At 41.4% G+C, this 24,020-nt stretch overlaps 1 protein-coding gene across 2 annotated transcripts in view; it reads right to left on the reverse strand.

Moving 5' to 3' along the window:
* The window catches only part of ADAMTS12 (ADAM metallopeptidase with thrombospondin type 1 motif 12), a 161,993-nt gene that overhangs the window by 53,631 nt on the left and 84,342 nt on the right, over window positions 1-24,020 (reverse strand). For both annotated transcript variants that reach the window (XM_055698833.1, XM_055698832.1), the window contains exons 4-12: window positions 22,190-22,386; window positions 20,234-20,317; window positions 17,648-17,772; window positions 16,122-16,271; window positions 13,417-13,560; window positions 12,594-12,738; window positions 8,487-8,579; window positions 8,119-8,264; window positions 7,091-7,260 (exon numbers count right to left, since the gene is read on the reverse strand). In XM_055698833.1, the coding sequence (XP_055554808.1) occupies window positions 7,091-7,260; window positions 8,119-8,264; window positions 8,487-8,579; window positions 12,594-12,738; window positions 13,417-13,560; window positions 16,122-16,271; window positions 17,648-17,772; window positions 20,234-20,317; window positions 22,190-22,386 (1,254 nt within the window). The remainder of the gene's footprint in view (window positions 1-7,090; window positions 7,261-8,118; window positions 8,265-8,486; window positions 8,580-12,593; window positions 12,739-13,416; window positions 13,561-16,121; window positions 16,272-17,647; window positions 17,773-20,233; window positions 20,318-22,189; window positions 22,387-24,020) is intronic.

Below are 24,020 nucleotides of genomic sequence, written 5' to 3' on the forward strand. Positions count from 1 at the left end.
ATTTTGAAACTCAGGCTTCAGAGAGTCAAAGGATACAAGTTTGATAAATAAGCTGTGTACACGGAAGATGAGTCAGAACTGAAACCAGGGTCAAAGCAAAGGCAGATATAATCCCTGCCCTTTTATCACTCCCTGGAAACCATCCAGCAGAGCCAGAGCTATCTGAACAAAAAAAAAAATAAAAAAATCACCCACTGTCATACCCATGAGGGACAGCAACAGAGGACTGTCTTCTGGTTTTGGCCTGTTCCAAGACCTCAGTCTAGCCATGCGCTAAAGCAATTTGTTCATGCTCAGTAAGCTGAAATGCTTTGCTGAGGAAAGCAGTAGGCCTTAAACCCGCCAGTCAGTAGGAACTTCAAGGCACTATTATTTAGCCATTTTAATTCAACCTCCCTGTGTGTGGCAGAGGTGCCTCTGCTGAGTGACAGCTTCATCCTGGAGCTTCCTTGCTCTCGGAGGAATGCAGGATAACTATGAATCTTCTACATCTCAGCTAATGAATTTCTTTCTCCCTCTTCCTCCTTTACTGTCCTGACTTGTGTCATACAAAGAACTATGTTTGAAATTAGAATAATTTCTAGTAATGAGCAAAATTCAAACTTTCGATAATGCTAAGAAACTCTCATTGCTCTGGTCTGTACAGTACCAACATGTACACAACACCATGCAGTGCACAAAAGTGACAGGTCCTGCCCAAAGAGCTTGCAGTTTAAGGACTGAATCCTACACAGCCTAAGCTTTAAAACTAGGCATCCCATTCAAACAGGATCTCTGCAGAACTGGGATCAAAAAAAAAGGGACACTAAAGGAAACCCAAAACCTTAACGAGGACTTTTCTTTTTTCTCTCTTGTCAGTAGAGCTAACTTAGGACTGACAACAACGTTGTGCTAGTGGCTTCTCAAATACAGATGCCTTCGTAAAGGGCAGTAGAGTGATTAGAGGCAGAGGACACATATGGTCCAAGGTTATAAAACTCATGGAATTCAAGGTCTTGTGAGTCATGTTCAAGAATATCAATAGAGATGGAGCTACAAAAAAGTCTCAGGCAAGTACATGAAGTTTGTAATCCTTACCAGCTCTCAGTCCCTCTGAAAACTGCCAGCCATAACATCCATCAGTCGTTCTGATAAGAGCTGTCATGATAAGTGATGCAAGTAATTTTACTTCTATCTGCAGAAATCTTTTTCTGGACATGTGGCTAATTAGACCACTTTAGTGTTCTAAATTTTGTTTCACCTTGCTTACCTTCTCAATGCATTTTTTAAACAGAAAGCACAATACCCTTATGTAAAGAAGAATCCCAGAATTCCAGCTAGTCTGTTCCCTGCTCAGAACCCACGCTAACAGGCAGAGACTCTGTAGAAAGCCGTTTCAGTTTCTACATTTTTCATAATGAACTATGAAGAGCAGCAGTTTGATATCTGTACCTCCTCCCTAGTTGTGTGTTGACATAACAAGCAAGATGGTATCCAACTTAATTTCAGAAATCACTGAGCATGAACAAGTAGGCAGTGCTGACTGCTGACATATTCCTGTCATAACTATGATGCTCTCTCTAAGTATATAACTCAGAAAAAGTTTGCAGAGAAAGATAACTCTCTTACTAAGCCAATATAAAAAGAAACAACAAGCAAACTTACAGACTTGCAAAGGCTCATGATTCAAAGAAGGGCTTGGAAGGCATGAAAACTTTCCTCGTTTCCATAACTGTAGTAACTGATCTCAAATTAGATGCTACCTGACCCACAGATTTTGCATTGCCTTTCTTCCTACCAGTTTTCTGCAGAGCCCCACTGGAAATGAGAGGCTACTGCTACCTCCGCACAAACTCAATCCTATCCAATTTTATACTCCTACCATCATTCTTCCAAGTTATTTTGATATTTCATCTGCATGGAAGGATAGTTAGGGCACCACTGAGGAAATTAAACTAGCACTGTATTAGTCATTCATTTCCTAAAATTATTTACTTATCTATCATTATTTTTTTACAGCTGAGCACAGGCACCTGACAAAAGATCAGGGCTTCATTATTGTAGGACTGTAAATAAACTGTACGAGAATCAGTCACTGTTCTCAACAAGTCTAACATTTAAACACAGAACAGAAATAGGTGTAGAAAGTACTTTCATCTCCTATTTTTAGAAAGCAAACTGACATAAAAGGAAAATAAACACATTTCTCAAAATGACAGCAGGATTTGAAAGCAAAGACTGGCATTGAGTTCAGATTTTCTAAATCTTATTTCAGTTCTGAAAATCCAAACCCACTAAACTAAGATCAATATGAATACTAGGGTTGCTCAGAAGGAACTCATTAAAGGAGCTGGTTCAGTTTCAGTTACTTCAGCAAATTTGACCAAATCATGAGACTTCAACAAACAGGCTGTCATTTTAGCAACTTTTAGGCCAAAATATACAGAAATTCTTGAAATCCAGCATATGCATGAAACACTAGATCCATCTGTGAACACTTGGTAATGACCTTGTTCAGAAAAAGCACTGAATTCCCATTTAAACAGAGCTGATTTCTACCTGCGTAAAACCTACAGGATTTAATTTGTCCTTCCACACCGAAGCTGGATCAAAGCTACTTAGACTGCTCCTGCTGAGATTGTATTTATATCTACAATGATAGTATTAATTCCTTAAGCGCTCTAGGTAACCTGCTCTAATGTTTAACAACCCATACGGCAATAAAGATTTGTTAATGTGTAACCTAAAGTTCCCTTGTGATGTTTTGGCTGTTTCTGCTTGCCCTACCTTTCATGGACATGAAGAACTGTTGAATCTGCTTCTCTCTGGGGACTCCTGTACTGCTTGAGTTGAGGGGATGGGATGTTGCGGTATGAAGTACAGTGACAGAAAACTTGATGCCAAATGGAAGTTTGAAAGCAGAAGAGCTACATTCAAACCGTGCTGATAAGACCATGGGGTTCTGTTTTAAAGTCAGTTAACAAGGGCACAGAACTGCTGGGATCTTGACAGCTTCTTCCAGACCTGGACATAACACTGCACGGAGCCATGCAATCCTCATAGCCTGTATCTTTACTAGCTCAGGGATAAGCATGCTAAATACCCTTAGAAAGTCTCTTCAAGTAGTTAGTATTTAACTCACTCCAACTTCTCTCTTCTAGAGCAAAACTTGCTTTTCTCAACCTACTTTTTCAAATCATTTGACTTCCATGTTGCTGTCCTGTAAACCTCCTCGTTTGGCTGCATCCTTCTGGCAGTGCATTGCTCCTAGCTGGACATAAGAGTTTAGCTAAGGTGCTACCAACACTCAGCAGCCTAGAAAAATTACATCCCATTTTTTTGTCTGTGGTTCCCATACCCTGCACCAAGATTATGGTGCTGATTTGAATAGAAACAAGATCATATACAATACAAGATCAATCCTGTAATACACAAAAGAAACCCAGATGTAATGGAATCTGAAGCCACAGAGCTCCCATAAGTGCCCAGTAACTTATCTGTCATCAGAAGGGACTGAGGATGCAAGTCAGCAAAGCTGAGTAAAAAATCCTAAAATTCAGGCACGTGATTTTTTCCCGCTGTGTATATTATAATGGAATTCAGACTCATCAAATGTAAACAGAACAACATGAATATAACTAGAGAGGAAAACATTCCCTTCCCAATTTAAATTTGTTTCCCCTGCAGATGACTCTCATGAGTTCACATGCAGGAAGGATCCAGCTTAACCTGACTGAAGGATGTGATTAATGTGTCTGCCAGCAAAAGAGAAGACTTCAATATTTTTTCCTACTTGATGAGGAAGAAAAGAGGTGGGCCTCTTCTCTATAAACCCACACCTCTGTGACAACTTGGAATTGGCCAAGAAAATCCAAACTAAAGAAAATTAGAAAATACAATTACCATGTACAGACAAAATGGGGAAAAAAAGGCTGAGGTGAACTTACTTGCCACTTTAACCATGCTTGGAACTCCAACAGAAAGTTTAATTTCAAACCAGCAGCAGCAGAAACATTATCTCATGCTGTTAGCTCAGCCCCTGCGACCGTATCAGTACAGATCTTACTTGATACGCAGACGTATTTCGTAAGAAATACGAAATTTAGAACACTAGCAACAGAACCCCTATCTGCTAGTACATGAGATGATCCTGGCACTGACTGATAAAATAAAGGTATTTATATAATTCAGTGTAGGACTCATACTTACTACATGGAAGTTAAGCCCCAAGAAGCCGTCAGATTCAGATATATGTAGTTTGTTAAATGGTATGAAATAAATAAATATAGAGTCAACCTGATGGCAAGAGTAGTACGTTAGCACTGAAGTCTGATTAAATGTCAAAGTAGGGGCCTAGGTCATGAGAACAATTCAGAAAATATCCTGGTCAGAGCTGCTGGATGCTTTAGCCACCCTTGAGCTTGGAAGTCCCCCTCATTCATGTCTCCTATGAAGACAGGCTGAGAGAGCTGGGGTTGTTCATCTTGGGGAAATGAAGGCTCCATGGAGACTTTATAGCAGCCTTTCAGTACCTAAACAGGGCCTACAAGAAACCTGGAGAGGGACTTTTTACAAGAGTATGTAGGGATAGGATAAGCAGGGATGGCTTTAAACTGGAAGAGGGTAGATTTAGATTAGATACTAGGCAGCGAGGGTGGCGAGACAGTGGAACAGGTTGCCCAGAGAAGCTGTGGATGCCCCATCCCTGGAAGTGTTCAAGGCCAGGCTGGATGGGGCTTTGAGCAGCCTGGTCTGGTGGAAGGTGTCCCTGCCCGTGGCAGGGGGGTTGGAACTAGATGGTCTTTAAGGTCCCTTCCAACCCAAACCATCCTATGATTCTATGACATGATTTTAAGACTCCCAGGGATCCTCGGGTGCTCCAGCTTGAGCACATGGGTTTCTGCGCTCTGTAGCAAATCCACAAAAAGACTATGCAAGTTCCCCAACAGGTTCAAACTCATTTAAAACAGAAAGAAAAAATCTCAATTGGAATCTTAAATATAGTTAGCCTAGGTAAAAGTGAGATGTCATTCGCTGCTTTTCTGCCAGGTTGCTTGTTAAAGCTGCTTGTTTCATCCTACCTTGTACCAAATCATAACATGTGATATATGATATATATCTCATGATAACATAATCAAAAGAGTCCCAGTCCTCCTGTAAAAGTAGTTTACAGAACAGAAAAGGACATTACAGCAATATTTAATTATGTGACATTCATTAGAACTGGCTTACCTAAGTTTTCAAATTAAAAGCCAGGAGAGAGAATTGTGACCATATAGATCATTTATTGTTTTTCCAGCAGGATGAAGGAACACAGAATGTCTAAAATGTCACAGGATGTCCACCTCAGGATTTCACTTACTCGACTAGATGCTTGCAAACAAAAACTGTTACGTGCACTCAGGGTTTAGAAAAACCTCATGATATTTTATGTTCTCCTTGTATCTCACGTGCAGCATGAGATGATTTAAAATGCCTGATAACAAAATACAAACTGTATTGCGTTTGCAGGGCAAGGTTTTGGTGGCGGGGGGCACAGGGGCGGCCTCTGTGAGAAGCTTCCAGAAGCTGCCCCCGTGCCCGGTGCAGCCCGTGCCAGCCGGCTCCGAGCTGGGCCCGGTGCTGGGCAAGGCCGAGCCCGTCGGTGCCGGTGGCAGCCGCAGGGACCGTGTATTTCAGATCGTGTATTTACGTGCGAGCGAGCCCAGCAGCCCCGCGGCCCCCGGGCCGGGGCAGGGGGAGGCCGGGGGGCTCCAGGCGCCGCAGCAGCGGCTCCCCCAGCCCGCGGGGCGGCCCCCGGCGGGGCGGGCCGTGCCCCCAGCCCGCGGAGCCCCCGGGGGAGCAGCTCCCCCCCCGCAGCCCGGGCAGGGCCCCCCCCGGGGCAGGGGGTGCCCGCAGGGGGCTGTGACCCGCGGGCAGCGGCGCTGGGGCAGCTCCGGGCAGGGCCCGTGGCCCCGCGGGGAGAGGAGCCCGGGCCGGGCCGGGCTGGGGCAGGGCCGGTGCCCCCGCGGGGGCCGGGCCGGGCCGGGCGTGAAGAGCCGCAGCCCGTGGGAAGGACCCACGGCGGAGAAGGTCGTGGAACTGCTGCCGTGGGCTGGAGCCCGGGCTGGAGCAGGGGCAGAGTGAGGGGGAAGGAGCGGCAGAAAGAACATGTGGTGAACTGTGCGTAACCCCCATTCCCCAGCCCCCTGCACTGCTCCAGGGGAGGACACAGAGAAACGAGGAATTAAGTTAAGCCCGGGAAGAAAGGAGGGATGGGGGAAAGGTGTTTTTCTGATCTGAATGCCATTTGATTCATGATTCTTAATGCCCTTTAGAAGCAGACCTTCTGTAAGAAAGGCACACACGAGCTACCAGTTCTGTAGCACTGCCGTAGAGAGGACATGAAGAGAACCAAGGCTGTACCCTGCAGTGGCACACACGAGTAACAGAGGACTGGAATCTCAATTTCAGTGACAGGCAACTGCAGAAAATGGTTTATGAATTTGGCTTTGGACTACAAGCCTTAGGCTCTTAGCATTTACCATGGTTTGTTTTACTGGGAGTCCTTCTAAAAAAGTCTTCTTCTATCAACTATTTTTTTTCATCAGAAATTATCCTGGAAGTCTGTCTGATCCAGGTTCATCTTCATGGTGCCTTTGTTAGGTGAAATTGAAACAGTAGCTGAAATTTAGGAAACCTATTCAGAACTGCCAATAACTGTGGCACAAAAACATCCTGAAAAAAAATACTACTGGCAAATGAAATTGAAAGTTGAGTCTTGAGCTTCACTTCCTTAACTAGTTTATTTTTTCATTAAAAAATTCTGTTGCTAGCTTCTACTGGATAATCTACACTTCACATTTATGCATACACCGAGAATCAAACTGCATAGTAGTAACTATTACCATGACTATTTAGTAATTAGCTGTTGCAAAGCAAGTTATAAGGCAGAGGCATTGATTCTCTCTCTGCAATACAGGGCAGTAAAATACTGAACCTGCTGAAGCATTACCTTCTCAGTGTGGTGCCAGTTATACTTACAGTGACTTTTCATCTTCACAGAACTTTCTCATAGTTCTGTAAAATTGACTTTTTATACGAGATATTAAAAAAACTTGTAGCTTCATACCTGTGTTATAAACGGGAACCCAGTGGTAGAATTCATTCTGGTAGGGAACTGTATCAAATTCACTGCACTGCATCTGACGAAAGGTTGGCAAGCCTTTGCGACAGGGGCTAATGTTACACATGCGATAGCGTTTCCTTTCTCCAGTGCAGTAGTCTCCTCCAAATTGTGGTCTAGGAAAAGGAACATTGAGACTAGGACAGGAGATCCTGGGTGAAAATAGTCTCAAAAGAGCAATGTCTTTCAGGTTCCAATTGGGATAACAAGGTGAAACTGAATCCCTGATGGGGTAGAGATATCGTTCACATGCTCAAGTACCCAAACAAGTCAGTATGAAGCCCAGAGATCCAGACAAACCATGTATTCCAAAGAAGTCCTTGGTACACTGCCCAGCTGAGCTCACGACCAATAACCTTATCAAACGAACTCTCCCAAAATGCCGTATTTTCCAGAATGTTTGACAGTTCTTCCAGAAAAGTAATGTGGTTTCTGCTGTTAGACTCTTAGTGATTTCTAAAAATGAGATGTAGGGCGTTCATGAACTCAAATATGTATTAGAAAATTCTGCCTTTCATGTTCTGTACCTATCAGTTCGTGCGTCTGAAGCTCAAACAAAGCTGATGACTACAACAAAACACGGAAGGTGAGTTCCTTGACTTCCCTCAGGAACAGATTGCTAGCTATTGTCCTTACCCAGTGTTTGAGGGCATTTATTTATTCATGGCAGTATTATTAAAGCAACATTTTTACTATTTCTGCAATGCCTGAATGTTAAATGACAGGATTTTTTCATTTTTTGTAGCAATAAGCTCCATGGAGGGTAAGGATTAAAGAATGAGGTGCTGACTGTAAAATGTGAGCCTATTGAATTTTACACAGGTATGCTTAACTGGGAAGGAGAGGTGTTCAGGTGTCTGTCTTGCTGTAAGCACCTGCTGGTAACAGCCCCATACAAGAGTTTCCAATGTCGTAAGTACCTCAAAGATCTTGAATAAAAGGTAAGAAAAGAAAAGAGTGTGTACTCAGCTTACTCTGGGTTATCACACGGTCTCTCTGCACTCTGAACTCCTGCCCCACATGTCCTTGTGCAATGGGACCAGGATGACCAAACGCCCCATCCGCCATGGATTGCTTCAGGAGTCTTGCCTACTGTAATACACTCACCAGAGAAGCACCACTGGAGAAGAGAAAGGACAAACAGCTTAAGGTTATTATCACAGGAAAATCTTACTGTGAATTATTTGTTATTTCATTCCCTGAAGGTTGAAAACTTAGGTGGAAATATAAATGGAGATGTCACAGGATACCCCTCTTTCACACTGAACAATGGCAGAGCTATGCATCCTCTGCTGCTCTTTTGAAGGCAGCACATCCTGCTGGCAGCATGGCTCACAGTCACCTTGTTTTCTCCGCACCAAGTTCCATCTGCAGCTGCATCCAGTTTGGAGCGGCAGGAGCCTTTCACTGAGCACCAGAGTGTTTGGCAAAGGTTCTGGAAAAGAAAGAAAACTGCAGCAGTCTGAAGCAGAGCTGAACTCCTATGGCCAAGATTTTTGAGTCTGCCACAGTCTTCTACATCCATTTACAAAGCCTTATAAGGACTGCATTTCCAGAGCCAAATGTTTGGGGTTTTCCACAAGTTAGGACCCACCAAGTATCATTAGTGTACAAGTAGGGACTATTTCAGAAATACAAAACGGTGAATACTTTCTATCAAGTGAATTACCTGAACTATGTGAGTTCAAATATTCTTCTCTTTGGCTGCTCAGCTGCCAGCTACACGCAGGAAAAAAGGCTTTACAAAGTTTGAGCACTACCGTTTATACCAAAGGTGAACACAGTTTGTATTTAATTTGCATTGTACTAATGAATACAATGTTTAATTTTGCACTGCTGTCTGTCTGAAAACATATGGTGAAATCAAAGAAGGTTAGAGGAAGCCAGCTGGGTAAGTAAAACCAACATTATGTCCCCAAGTACAACAGCCAGGTTAATATTCATGGCGGTCCCAAAACTGAATGAGGAAAGAGATCAAAACACAGATCTCTTAAAACATCAGCCAAGCAAACAGCAAGGGAACGATGTAAATAACCAGTCCAGGTTAGCCGGCAGAGAAAAAAGCCTACTCATCCGGGTAGAGTAAGGCCTCTGGTTAGTGAATGCTTGCTTGAATATTCAGTTACTCAGAAACTGGTGCCAGTTAAATGCAGTACATTGGCAGTACAGCACAGCATTTCAGCTGCTGCTCCATGTGCAGTGGTCAGTTTCACAGAAAGAACAGAAACTCCTTACAGTCAAGTCAAGAAACATTACAGCTACCTTATAACAAGTCATCCGCTCAAGTTCGAACTATTCCCTAGAGAGCGAGGACAGACATCAAGGGCTATTCCCCACTCCTCAGTTCACATCACCAGCTTTTCTTTTGGTTGACACACAGGAGTCCTGCATGCTTGGGAACTCCTGAATGAGCAGGGCTTTCTGTGGAAGACCACTTCCAAGCTGGAGAAATCAGGGGTATCAGAAAGACTGCACTCCCACTGGAACAACAGAAGCAAAAGCACAGGGGCTCTGTGCCAGGGCTTGGCTGAGGCTGTTTGAACTGCGGAGCTCAGCATTGGGAGGGGGAACAGCGCTGGCAGCACCTACCTGTGAAATCAGGGATAGCCGTTAAGTGTCATCAGAGAAAGGAGCCAAGAAGGATCCCACTAACAGCTCCCACTGGGATTCTCAGAACAAGCAACATGCCAGGTTTGAGTACCAACACAGGAACCGGGCACTTGCAAAAATCCAGCCCCAATGAGGCAGCAGCAATATGTGGCCAGCTGTGAAATGCAAAACTTGGCTGCTGGTTTCTGACCTGCTTCTATTTAAAATAGCTCAGCTTGGGCAGTCTGTTTTGACAGTGGCCTTTTATTTACTTTCTGCATTGTGTGTTCACCTTGGTTTTCATCTAGAACATCAGAAGGAAAGTTGACAGTACTGAACAGCTCAAAGCACTCCAAATCTCCAGTTGCAACACAATGTCTGCGGCATTGCATCTCAGCTTATTTAGCCACTTTTGGACAATATATGTGCAAAGTTAAAGGTTGTTTTGCAGTTCCCAATTTATAGTTCAAGAGCAGCACTACTCAGCAACTCATTGTGAAGCCACTTTTGTCAGGTACTTAAGGCAGAGCTACCCAAGTGTTCGGGTGATAAATTTTCTTTCATTGTGAAATTCATTCTCTATTTTCTCTCTTGTACAAAGAATATGTTTTGTGCTTTTAGTGTATGAAGTGTACTCCTGCACTGTGCCTCAAATACCAGAAAAAGGCACAGAAACTGAACACTTCTCTCCACAGACAGTTACATTTTTAGGAGGTGCGCTCACAGATTACAAAGTCAAGAGTTCATGGAGGAAATCCTTCAGCTTTACAAGAATTTTTCCATACTGATCTCCATGTACACACAGCTTTTTTTCCATCTGGTAACAGCCAGACATTCATGATGCTACCATGGACTCAGTGCAAGGCGCAAGAGCTTTTTATCATCAGCAATGTGGTATGCACTTTCCACCCAGTCTATGAGATCAGGGTCTGTGCCTTAAAGTTGAGTTCAAAAAAAACCCAGTTTCACTGAAGTTAGTGAAGTTTTGGAGATAAAGAGGGATATTTGGAGATAAATAAGATAAGGATTCTGAGCTCCTACAGCCTGCTCTATAGGAAGCTATGGATCTCCCTACCACTTGGAAAATTCTTTCTCCCCAATCTGTAATTTTTCTCTACCTTATTAGAGGGACAATATTTCTGTACTTCTCAAGATGCCTAGAAGACTTGCTACCTAAGAGGTTCATGGAAACCATTCCCTGAATTATAAACCTCAGTCTTTGCTAAGTAATTACCGAACCTTGGGACATCTTCAGCTAAATGCAGATTCCTCTCTCAGAAAGAGTCTGTGGATCCAAGGCAGACATTAAAAGTTACAGGACACATGCAGCCTGGTCAGTGAGTGAGTGTTAAGAAGATAGTGGAAAAGCAAAGAACAGTGAGACCTCTTAAACAAAATGACTATACTGATCACTCAACATGCCACGCAGTCTATACTAGTCACAGTTCCTTCCCTTGCCAATGCAGCTGCCTGCAAAGCACAGGTCTTCCAGTAAAATGTAAAATGAGATTATACCAATTAATTTCCTGAGATATGCCTAGCTGTAAAATTGGTTAATCAGGAGATGTTAAATTTAAAGGACTGCTAGGTTCAAACACAAGAATAGACAGAATGAACCAATACTACAAAACTGCACTTCAATTTTCTATCTGTACCAACAGACAAACATACAGTAACTGACAAAACTGGAACATCATGTAATGAAAGCAATCTTTCAATACCTGCTTCAAATTCAGGAGCTGCAGTTCAGCATTGGTAATCATGTTACCTATTAAGGCTCAGAAGATTAATCAGAAATAACCTCCCTAACAGAAGGGTAGATGAGGATACACATAATTATCCGAATGGAATAAATAGTCAACATCGACAGTCCCCAGCCCACAGCTGTGCGCAATACCTTGCCTAAAAAACACTTCAGCACTGCCGACAGCCATAACACTACTTCTACCACAGCTGTGTTTAACAGGGTGATCCAGCTGGATGCTGTCTGCAATGTCTGCTGCATGTTACTGCTCAAAACACTACAAAAATTAGCGATTACTTAGCTAGATTAGCACTTGAAACCAATACTTCTGAACTGCTTATGCAGAAAAGTGCTGTACAAAGCCAAATAGCTCTGAACATGCTAGGTGCTGTTAAAATACCATACCACTGCACCTTAGCTAATATAACCTGTTTCTCTGCAGTAACTCCTAGCTCTTGTAGAGAGTTGTGCTGCTGTAAATATGCTGCACCTGTGCACCCCCCACACAACACTGTTTCACTGTGCTGCGAGACAGACCCCAGGGTACTTTGTAAGTTATGCACTGTCACATAAAAACCTGAGGTTTGATGGGAAAATAAAGATTCTTCAAGGTGCATGGACTGACATTTCCTTTAATTAGTTAGACCATTAAGAGTGCAAAAAATCAGGACATATGGGAAGAGAGCACAACCATGATTTCTTCAGAAAACCTGGAACTGAAGATTTGTTCCCAGAATGACTTGGTCAATTGAAAGCTCTAAGTTTGAAGTATCTTTTAAAACGGGATTTAAGCTGCATTGATAATTTATCTAAAATCAGGACTACAACATTGAAAGCAAAATTACCCCACTGCTGAAGGACAGGCATTTAACAACAGATATAGGGTGAGATTCAGTAAAGGTCTTGCAAAAGACAAGGCAAACAGTGCAACAACTCACTTCCAAAATCTGCAGAACAGAATTAAAACAGGCAATGCCTGCACTGCACATCTAGCCTATGAAACTCCAAACATGCTGCATTTGTAGTTAGCAACTGAGGTTCACTGACTGCATTCCCTCACTGTTTGAGAAGCTCAAGTTCTTATTAGGAGAATGAAGAAAAACAAACAGTACTTACGTCCATGTCTTCACAAAAAGTAGCATTAGAACCATACTGAAGCTGGCACTGGTGATGCACATCATAAATCACTCCAGGAGCGATGACTGGGGACTTTAACACTTCTTTTTGGGGGATATCATCCAGACAGAATCCCCATCCACGGCTAAAAGACAAAAATATGCATATTAAAAAAACCTCAAGCACACTTTTTTGACACTCCTATAGACTTCCAATATCTAATTCTTAATAGTAATTTTGCATACGGCCTTTGGAAATAATAGATTCCAGCTAGGTTATGCTGACGTGCCACTAACAAACAGCACTCCATCTAGTAAGGAGGGTTTACAAAGGCAAAATATAGCCTGTCAAAGTAGAAACATCACAACGTCATTATGGTTTGCAGGGTAGCTTCAGAGCACTCCACAGCCTCTGGCTGAAGTTATACGATATTGCTGCTCTTAAAAAGAACATAATGAATTTGAACAAGTCATTGAATTCAAGCACATGTCATTGTGGCCAAGGGCAAAGTCTCATGATTTTCCATCAGAGTCCTTGATGGAGAGGCTTCTTTCTCCCTGAAAACTGCAGAGCTGCAGGTTGCACCAAATCTGAGCCAGCATGGCAAGACTCGAGTTCACTTTCAGAAAACAAGGATATAATGGAGCTTTTCCCAAATACTAAGTGAGGAATAAGCTTCGGGCATGCCCTTCGTGGGAATTAAGCACACTACAAAACCCTACATTTAGTAATATAATAATACAGGATTTACTTTAAACTCCACATAAACATCTTACACACAGTTGTACTCATTTCAGGGAAATGCTACAACCTGATCACTCACTCTAGGAAACGTGTGATGTATTCCTTGCTGCATTGCGACCAGGTGAGTGGCGTAGGATCATATTGCAACTGTCGGGACATAATATATGGGCGCTTTCCAACAGGCTCACAGTCATTCTCTTTTCCATCGTGCTGGATACCAAAACTGGAGATAAAAACACAACATCTAATAATTCCAGCAGATTGGTTGTACCACAACACCTACTTATGGGTTCCACACTGTGCTTGAAAAGATTATGAGGTTGCTTCCTCTCCTGGCTGTAGATACTTCTTTGCTATATAAGATATAGAAGATCTGACCCAAAATCTACCAAAAAAAAATCTACATTTCAACAGGCTTTCAAACATGTCTCTTATGTACAACGATATGAACAGACTGACAGAGACTACTCGGGGGTATTGTTAAGGCAGGCAAAACACTATCGCACAGTTGGGCCAGGAGTCATGGTTTCAACCTCAAAGTTATGTTAAAGGTGCTAGAGCTAAAAGTGCTTCCTAGCTCTTAGATGCCAGTTATTTCAGACTTGTACCCCTTTAATGAAGATCAAGCTTTGTTACATTCTGGTTTATGCTCTCTTACAATCACATCTCTATTGCTTGGGGTTTTTTGATCTCTTTTGATAGACTGAAACAGAGATACCGTTTTCAAAATTATTGAACATCCAGTGAATTTGCCTCCAACCTCAATTCCTTCTTCCTATTTAGTTTTCTTAACCTATGCCATACAAATCTATCTCCATAGCAGGTTCTCTCCAGCTTCTCTGACTTTATTTATTTTCTTTATTCAACAGCTTGTAACAGACACAAATGTAAAAATCTTTGGGTGAGAATTCAACCAACTAAACATACATGCCTCTATGTCACCTCTTTGTGAAGGAGATTATCTGAAACAACATACAAAGATATTGGTATACAAAGATGCTGACAACTACACTGTTAATATCCGAAGGCATGTAAGCCATTTTGTGAAAGAGCAGTGAAAATTGTCTCAGATTTCAGTGATATAATGATTTAGTGATGGATCAAAGTGAGTGCAAACTACTTAAGACTTTGTTTCTGGAGATTGTAATCATACCGTAACCCAAATGTTTCAAAATCAGAGCATGATTTCAACCAGAATCAACTCCGATAATGGGTCTGAGGCATAAAAAGCAAGTGTGTCCCCTCGCCGACAGGCTCGTTTCCATGAACAGCATCTGTTGACACAGGGGACTGCAAACATCTACAGGGACAGTATGGGGAAGAGTTGACTTTTGGCACTCATGTAAGGAACGGGTGCATGGCTTTCTTCCCATTTTTTGTTCACCTGTTCCTACAGACTTTTATTGTCCATACTTGAACCTTTTAACATAGGTACTGTAACCTGGCTTGAGGGAAGAATGGTTCCATGTTAACAACAAACCCTGCTGTATTCAGTTTTCTTTGTGGAGATAATCCTTATGGGCAAGGCCCTGCACCACTCCTGCACAGGCACGTATAGGCTCTGTCTCACAGCATCCAAAGGAGAGTGAATTACCAGCCACCTGGGCTAGACCAGGAGAAGGTCACACATGGCTCTATGGGGAAGAAATGTCTTCTGATTACTAGTATTAATGAAAAAAAACTCCATGTCAGCAAGAGGCTGCGGGGACCAAGTGACTAAACCCACAGCACCCAGACACAATGTAATGATTTCAGCATTATTTATTTACACTGTCTCCCTTCTGGCAACTGAGAGGTCAAATAAAGAAAAGTCAACTAATGGGTGACAGGATCGACACTTGAATAATCTTTGTATCAGATTAATATTAATATTAACATAATATCGCATCAGGAAATACAGACTTCATCCTGTTGGTGGTTGGGAGTGCAAAAATGGTAATACGCTTGTAGGTAACAGCAGTGAACATGTCACCTAGCCAAGCGCCATGGTGCAGCTGGAAAGTGCAGACATTACAGCCAAACCAGAGCATCCATGAGATAATGCTGTGCTCTCAGGAGAACAGTTCAGTGTCAAAACAGATTAAAAAATTGGAATTTCTTCAGGTGAGTTTAATAACCCAACTAACCAAAAAAAACACCCTCAGAAATTGAAATACTGAGAAATTTAGTTCAAGCAAAAATACCTAATCTTAAAAGAAATTTAGCCATGTCTGAAACTGAATGGCCAGGAACTTTAGTTGATTTGACGTAAGTGTATCCACAACAGCAATATTAATATACAGAATATATAAGTTATTAAGAAATGCCCAAAAGTGACTATTAGTTAACCAGAAAGGAGAACAAGTATTTGCTATTTCTGTGAAGTCCGACTGAATTAAAAATGTCTTATAGCTGATCTGCAATATTGAAACACCTTGATATAATGAAACAGGTATGTTTTATGTAAATTATTTGGATTTGGAGATCATGTAAAGTAACTGCATCATAATTCAGGATTTGTTCAGAAAAATTTGCATGATAAAGTCATGCTTCTTTGTATTTCTTACTTCATCCTGATATACTGCCCTAGCAGACTCTTAAAGGGGGCAGACTGAAGAGCTGTAAATACAAACAGAAGTCAAAGGTTCAATAATATCTTTTGCTTAGAAAAAACAAACACAGTTTTGATTTTAATAACAGACACATTAACTAACTCCTCATTTTATTTCTGTCTTGCAATTTGAGTATTAACCTACAAATAATAAATTAAACTCAGCTAGGTCCCCCCTTCACTTTCAACTATACCTGTGCCCAAGTTCATGAGCAATAGTGAAAGCCAACGGAAGGCCAGAATCTTCATTGATGTTACAGCTTCTGTGAGGTTGACACATGCCTGACAGATGAGACAAACCTAAGGTTTCACATGGACGATTCATGCCAGCACAAATATCCTTTCTAGAATTACAAAAGAGACATGCCATTAAAAGAGCTATCTGTAGAGTGTCACTTACACTGGGTGGTAAGTCTCCTTCTTATAACATGTTAGTGCTAATTTGCATTTTAAGCAAAGCATAGTGTTAACATTTTCACAAACATATTTGCAGCAACAACATGCACTTGTTCTGCTACTCTCATATTACACTGCTATAATTTGTAGTCAATATTTGTTTGGCTGCTGTATATAACGAATGCTGCTGCTGTACACTACCGTATATAGACACCTAAATTTATTGTCAACTCGCATCGAACAAAGGTTTTAGAACCTCCACCTCTGATGGCATTTTGAGGTATGGTTTATTAAAGTCATCATACCTCAGCTTCAATCTGTTGAACTGTTTGAAGCTTGTTTATTCAGAGAGGTAAACCACGCAGCACTTCTTTTGTGAGTGAAAAAGAAGTGAGACTTCTTTTTCACATTCTTAAGATTTCTTGACTCTCTTCTTTACTGCACCACTTGAGGTTGGGTTTTTTTTGTGTTTGGTTTTTGTGTTTTTTTTACCTGACAGACTTTAACTTAAGACTTCTTTTGCAGACCTTTGAGCCAAACTTTTCTCTCAGTTGTGTGCAGATAGGATCGATTTTTACAGACCTGTAGAAGTTCTGCATTGTGCCCTGCCACAAACACCTTGTGTTAGCTCAGGAATCACCTTTCAAGTTTTCTGTGCCCCCTTTGCTCACACATAAAAAAATATATTTTGTGTCTCCTTAAATACAGAGATAATATTTAAAAATCATACACTTTAAAGCTTAAAAATAAAAGGCACTGTGTTTGCAAAACGCTGGTCCACTCTGAGCTGCACCTGTGTATTACTTGAGGATTTGCCAATATGGAGTTGTCCATCTATAGGCTACATTGTTTTGGTATATTATCTCAAAGAAGAATACAGAAGTGACTGAGCGCAAAATGAGATAGGATTATGGAGGGAAAATGACCTGAACTCTGCAGCTTGCTAATCTCTTGGGACATACGGAACTCAATTTCCTGACAAAGATGCATCTCCAATAAAACACTCATATGCATACATAAAGTGCTATATGTACTTTGAAAACAAATGAAAACCAATCCCCTTAAAAGTTACAGCAGATCTAAGTTTAACCATGTTTTCATAATATAGCTCATATTCTCTGCCTGTATCAGTGCTAGACACACCTACACTAGGTTACTTTTGCATTACCACTGTGTTTCAGAAACAGCAGATCTTCATCAGATCACTTTACTGGATACCATGCAGGATGAACTAAATGATGGCATGATACTATATAAAAAATATCATCTCCAAAAAAATGCAACTAAACAATAGTCAATCACATCCACTGAACTGCTGTCATACCTGGTTAGAAGGACGGCTACGTCATGGTGTGTAGGGTTGACATCACTCTTGGGATTGACACTCTTCTGCCATTTGCAGAAGCTGGCTAGTGTCTTATCAGCATGGTGAACTATCTTCAAGCCTTGCTAATAGGAAATGAAGGAAAATACTGTGAAGATGACACTGCACTGCAATAATACATCAGGGGTGTCTGATGTGAAGCTGGGTAATCCTTGAAATGCAATTGATTACGCTTTTACCTAAAGCTAGAGCCATCATTAGGAGCAATGACATCTATTTATTGAACATATTGAATATTAAGTTAAAACATTGATTTTTTGTAATTGGTGCAGCAAAAGGAAAAATTAAATGCAGAAATGTACATATTTTTGGTAAGTGAGCATCACTGAATCGAAATTTTCAAGCAAACCGATCTGTACCCTCCTGAAACCAAGTCTTCCTCTAAAGAGAAGGTAAAGACTACTTAGTGTGGGACTCGAAGCTCAAATTTATCACCTGTTGTTATATGAACAACGTTACATTCAGGGCACAATTACGCTTCTGAAGGTGTATTTCTTCCATATTATTTTTCAATTCCAAAGAGAAAAAAGTAGTCATAGATGTTTCTTCCTCATCTTATTATTATATAGTATACATGCAAGTTACTGAATTTTTTCTGAAATACAAAGTATGCAAAATCAACTCATTCAAAAACATAGTTTCTCCTTTCTGGTCTTGGACACTCAGGGTATCTTGTCTCAGTTTACTCTACTTATGTAAACTTTTTACAAAGCATCTGTTACCAGGTAGTAATTTCTGGGTAAATCAAAACCAATTTTTGGAAGATACCAAATACTGCTGCTTCCAGCATTGCCATGCTCAACTGAACAGTAATCCATGTTTTATTACCAAAATAGCCACAGAAATTTAGCAAGTAAATGTAATTGGAGGTCACCATGGACTTCAGGTCCTAACTGTCCTGATCAAGATGTGAAACACAGGTTTTGGCCTGCATATTCTTACACTCTATCCTAGAGCATGGACTCTATTCTAGTAGTTATTTCAGAAGACACACCCTGGCCCCATGGCTTGGTTCACTGCCTTCAACGGCATTGAGACCACCCAGCTTGTACTTAGAAATCATAAGCCACTGAGATAACCCACTTAATATGCTCCTGCAGTCAGAGCTAGCTATGTTATGCACAGATTTTTAAAAATCACTACAAAATTAGGAGAACTGGTGCATAAAGTTAGGTCAAGCTGACCCACTCTCTAAAGTTGTTGCAGATGAAGGGAGTTCTCATCAAGGCAGTCAGCCTTGGGAAGGATGAGTGACAAAGAACAGATGGTGAAAAGAACACTATTATCTAAAAAAGGGACATTCAAGCAAGGAAGTTCTGGCCACCAGAGAAGACAAGCTGATAAGGTGTTGCAATCCCCATACATCAAAAGAAAATTAGTCCAAAGTAGGACAACGGTATTTGTGGTAGCAGGAGATCGTGACCTCCGACTGAAATAGCCCCCCCAAAACAGTGTAAAACCCCACTTGGGGAGCATGCATAGTTGGTGAAAAACTTGAGCAGTGCTATCTGAGGAGAAGTACTAATTTAGATTAGAAGCAAGAAACTTGTAACCTATCCTGTGTATGATAAACAAATATGCAACATACTATGAAGTATAAAAAGTGGACAAGTGAGGGGAGAAGTTAGGGAAGACTCCACCGTAACTTCTGGGGTCAGCTGCTGGGCTGCACCTGTCTTCTCTCCCATAGGGACGCCCATTGGGTAAGAACTTTATTCTATGACAAACTCACGCTAGCTGTTATTAAATGTAATGTTTTAAGCTTGTTTTGCAGTCAGTGTATTATCGGTGGCAACCTTTGAACGTTATTCTGTCTCAAACTTGCATTTTGTGTAATAAAAATCTTCAGCAGAAGTTCATTTTGTTTAAGTCTCTGGAGATTTGAGCCATTGTTGTAAGGGATGTGACTCTGGTGCTGTCAGCAGGGGTCCCTGAATAGCTTAGTCGAATGACCCTCCGATACGGTGGGCTGTCAAACCGCAGGTAGCAGACAGGCTGGTCAGACACAAGGGTCTCATCTTTCTTGGGATACTCCCAGGCTGATCAAATACAAAAGGTTCAAGGAAACCCCCCTTCTTAACATGACACGAAACGTATGCTTGAGCTGCAGTAACAGATTTACTTTTTCAGAGACTAGCAAATACTCCAGAATTACACTTTGTAATATATTTCAGGTAATGCTATGTAACTAGATTCTGCGTGATGATGCGTAACTTCTCTTCCTCAGTCTTCCTTGGCATCCCATGTTCTTTTGACACTGGGGAGATTCCATTTCCCCATTCCTAATCTGACAGTTTTAATTACATTTTCACAGGTGATTTTATGCAGAAATATCTGAAGTCATCACCTAAATACTTTGCTATCCAGGGCAGCATTTATTCCAAAAAGAGACATGCCAAAGATTAATAGAAAAGTAATATGAACACATTATTGTAAGCAAATAAACGTTCCTCTTTATAATTATAGCTCAATGCATTGAACTCCCAAGTTTTATCAGTGACATTTTGAGGGAAATAGAAACCTTACCTCCTCCTCCTCAAAAAGGATGAGCCGGACCAGGACAATGTGAATGGCATTGCCAATGCTTGGATCGTGGAACAACCCTGTGACCTGTGCCAGAGCCAGGAGGTATGAGATTAGCTCTATAACAGAACAGGACTTTAGAGAGAAAATACGTTTACTTCAAGCATGCTCTTCATCTTGGGGTGAGGCTGTTGTTTTGTTTTTCAAATTCTCAATGTACTTCATTGAAAGTTTACTGAAATGCAACAAATGTTAGAACTACTGCAAAGGGCAGCTCTGCCAAATGAGTGATGACATAGGATATGGCAAAAGTTACTAAGCTAAAGAACAAAAGCACATGGTAGGTTATTTTATGTCCATTTCCCTTTGAAGAACTTCAGCATTCTTAAAAAACACTAGCAAAAAAGAACACAACATCTAGAGTCATGTAACACTGATAGTGAGGTCCACTCAGTCTGCAAAAAACCCAGCATATAAAACCATTCCATTTTGATTTGATAGGAATTAGCTTCTGCCACAACAAAGCAAAAATTAGTCAATTCTAGGCAAAGAGAAATCAGTTAAATGATGGATATTCTTGCATTGTCACAGCACATAAGAGGATGGTAAGAACAAAAGCAAAGATAATCTATTAAAAAGGAATCCACATGAAAAAGGAGCAAGAACTGAACTCAGCAAAAATCTGACCTAAATGTCATAAACTTCATCACGACACGGAATTAGGTAGGAGGAAAGGGAATCAGAACTGAAGACAATCATAACCTATCTATATGTGAGCTATGCCATATATCACAAGAAATGTGAATGTACAAAATGGGTTTTGTTTGGGTTAAAACCATTTTAGAGAAGACTGTTAAAGGAGAAATTGCTAAAACGAAGTGGAAATCGTGTTTACAAAGGTCTGATTTAGATATGTGTCTTTTTCAAGGCACTAGGCTTAAAATTGAATCATTGTGAGCAATCCTAATATCTCGGGTACAGACCACAGAGAAAATGTTAAGGCTTCTTTGTTCCTGAATCTGATCACGACAGGGGTTTATTCCACATATTTTCCCTATGTGGACAAAAACTCATATGCCCAAATCAGTTTTGTGTCTGTTTAATCAGGCTCACTGCTTCAGTAGCTAGTCAGACTGCTCAGTTGGTAACATACTGTATAAACATAAGGGACACATTGGTTACCATGGCTAGAGTTACACTGTGATTAATTTCATATATATTACACACGTACCATGATAACATAGAAGACATCCTCAGTAGACTCTCCAAGGTCAATATCTACTATGATACTCATAACAACAATACATATCTGTGGGCAGTCTCATGAAACGCTATTGCTTTTCCCAGATCAACTTGTATTTTGAAACCTGCCACACTGGAAAACATTGAAAGTTAAACTGTTATTTTTTCAATGTGGACTTTGTACTATAGGCAAGACACTTATATGGAAAAATGAGTTGTACTGGTTTTAACTGCGATAGAGTTAACTTTCTTCATATGGTGCTGTTTGGATTTCTGACCAAAACAGTAACACTGACATTTTAGCTCTTGCTACGTTACTACAATTACCAGTGGGCTCCTGTGTGCCTTTCATCCACGGATATGAGAAAGAATCCATATGTTTAAAACTGTAGAATTTCTCGCTGTTGCTGTAGCTACCGATCTGAAATCACCAATGAGCAACAGGTTCCAGGTCAGACAGAGAATTTCAGTGGAAAGAAAATCAGTGCTAGCATTTATAGCTATGAAACTTCTCTCACTTAAAATTCAGAGAAAAATTAAGCCTATGCAAAACATAAGGTAAAAAATGCTTTAAAACATGGAGTTTAAATGAATATTATAAATGATACATTTCTTTCAGTGAACAATGTGCAGACTTTTTTTCAAGGAGATCAGTAATATGATCAAGTTAAAACCTGCCTCATTCATCTGTCTAAAAAAAGGAAATATTGTACATACCATATTCATTATAGTGAGGATATATGATTCCACATGGTCACTTCCATGATATCCAACCATCTTACTGTCTGCAACCACAAGCGTCTCCACCCATCGCTCCTTGCTGACAGAGCGCCGAGAAACCTTTCTGACAGCCATATGACTTTGTTCCCATCTCTCCCTCCGCTGCTGCTGCTGTTTGAAAAAGCTGAGGGTATCTGGAAGAGTAAGAAGCCATGCTGACCTGAAAATATTTTCAAGCTTGATTTGAAGCCTATGGCTGTAACACTTGCAGACAGAATGGTAGCATCACAGAATGAGAGGATGATACAGGTTGGAAGGGACTTCTGGCTGCCACCTACATGACCCACAGCGGGTCCAACTCCAAAGTGATACCAGCCTTCTAAGGGCCCTGTCCAGTGAAGTTCTGAATACCCCTCCAGATGGATTAAACATGCATCCAAAAGCTACCACTGCTCAAAAACCAGGGATTAAGGTGTGAGACAGAGCCAAGCTACAAAAGCTGAATTGGGGATGCCATTTTCGAAGAATTTCTCTCTGTGGTTTTGCTCTAAACTCCCTAACAACACCAGTTTGTAAGTTTAAGATAAGGGGTATGATTTCTTCACAGGCAGCTCCTACTCTCAGCAGGATGGCACATTAACTCAGTGCCGGGGCATATCCAGGAATGGTTTGTTCTCTGCGTGGAAAATATCCCCGCGGAATGGGGACACTTCACCAGTAGGTGTCACATAAATACAAGCCAGGCAGGCGGCCATGGGCTCCTCAGCTGCTGTCATCTGGCCCGACTGACAGCCAAGGCACTTGGTGCTTCCACTATAATTTTGGGATCTGTGTATCTAAAGCTTTTCGGGAAGAAGACTTTGCTCTCCAGCAACTTGCACAGCGCTCAGTGGGGCCAATTACTCTCCACTCACTCTAGCTTTGAACACTGTCTGACTGCATTGCCAGGGCAACACCGGAGATGGAAATACCCCCTAGGCGCCAAAAAGAAGTGAGAGATGCCGGTTTCACAGCAACTGGTGGCATTTTTCTAACCCAGGAGCCAGAGAAACACTTCTACAGTGCTGGGATTCCCTGAATCCTAGGAAAGATCAGGAGCATTTGTTGCTATTACAGATAACTGCAGTAGTCCTTTGGCATCCCACTGACAGAAAATGATGTCCTTATTCCAGATGGGGCACATCTGCAGGCCAGGACAGCTCCTGCCTCAAAGCACTTACAGCCCATCCAGCATTTCCCCCACTACTGTGTGGCAGGAGGCAGTTACCCAGCACTACCTCCACCTCCCAGCACTACGAAGAGTTGAGGGACAGTTAGTTACCCAGACAACTGTTCCCTTGAAGAATGGGTGACCTGGTAGCTAGGTCCCAAATCTCATGTTCATTACCAGCAGATATGTTACAACTTTGTCACGAATGTGCTTTAGAAAACCCAAGTGCAACCAGAATGTACCACAGCATCTTGCATGTCTACAAAATGTGGCACCATTGGACTATTAATGATGTATATAATACACCTCTCACTGTAAAGGTGATTGATATTTTGGTTTATTGTTTATGTGCAAAAGAAGATGCACAGATTTTCAGAAATGGTTTCTCTGAGGTCAGTCTAAAAGATGCCTAGAGAAAGAAATGCTGGTACAGGTAACACATTACATATAAAATTGAAATATGCCACATGAATAATCAAAATTACAGAAGCCACATCACACATCTAGAACTGACCCACAGTGCACAAGTGTGCAGTACACAGTAGCTCCATTAGTTGACATACACTGTGACCAGTTAGCACACCACTGCAGTACCAGCTGAGGATTGCAGCCAGGATC

This window comes from Falco cherrug, chromosome Z (genome assembly GCF_023634085.1).
Source record: "Falco cherrug isolate bFalChe1 chromosome Z, bFalChe1.pri, whole genome shotgun sequence".
Classification (NCBI taxonomy): domain Eukaryota; kingdom Metazoa; phylum Chordata; class Aves; order Falconiformes; family Falconidae; genus Falco; species Falco cherrug.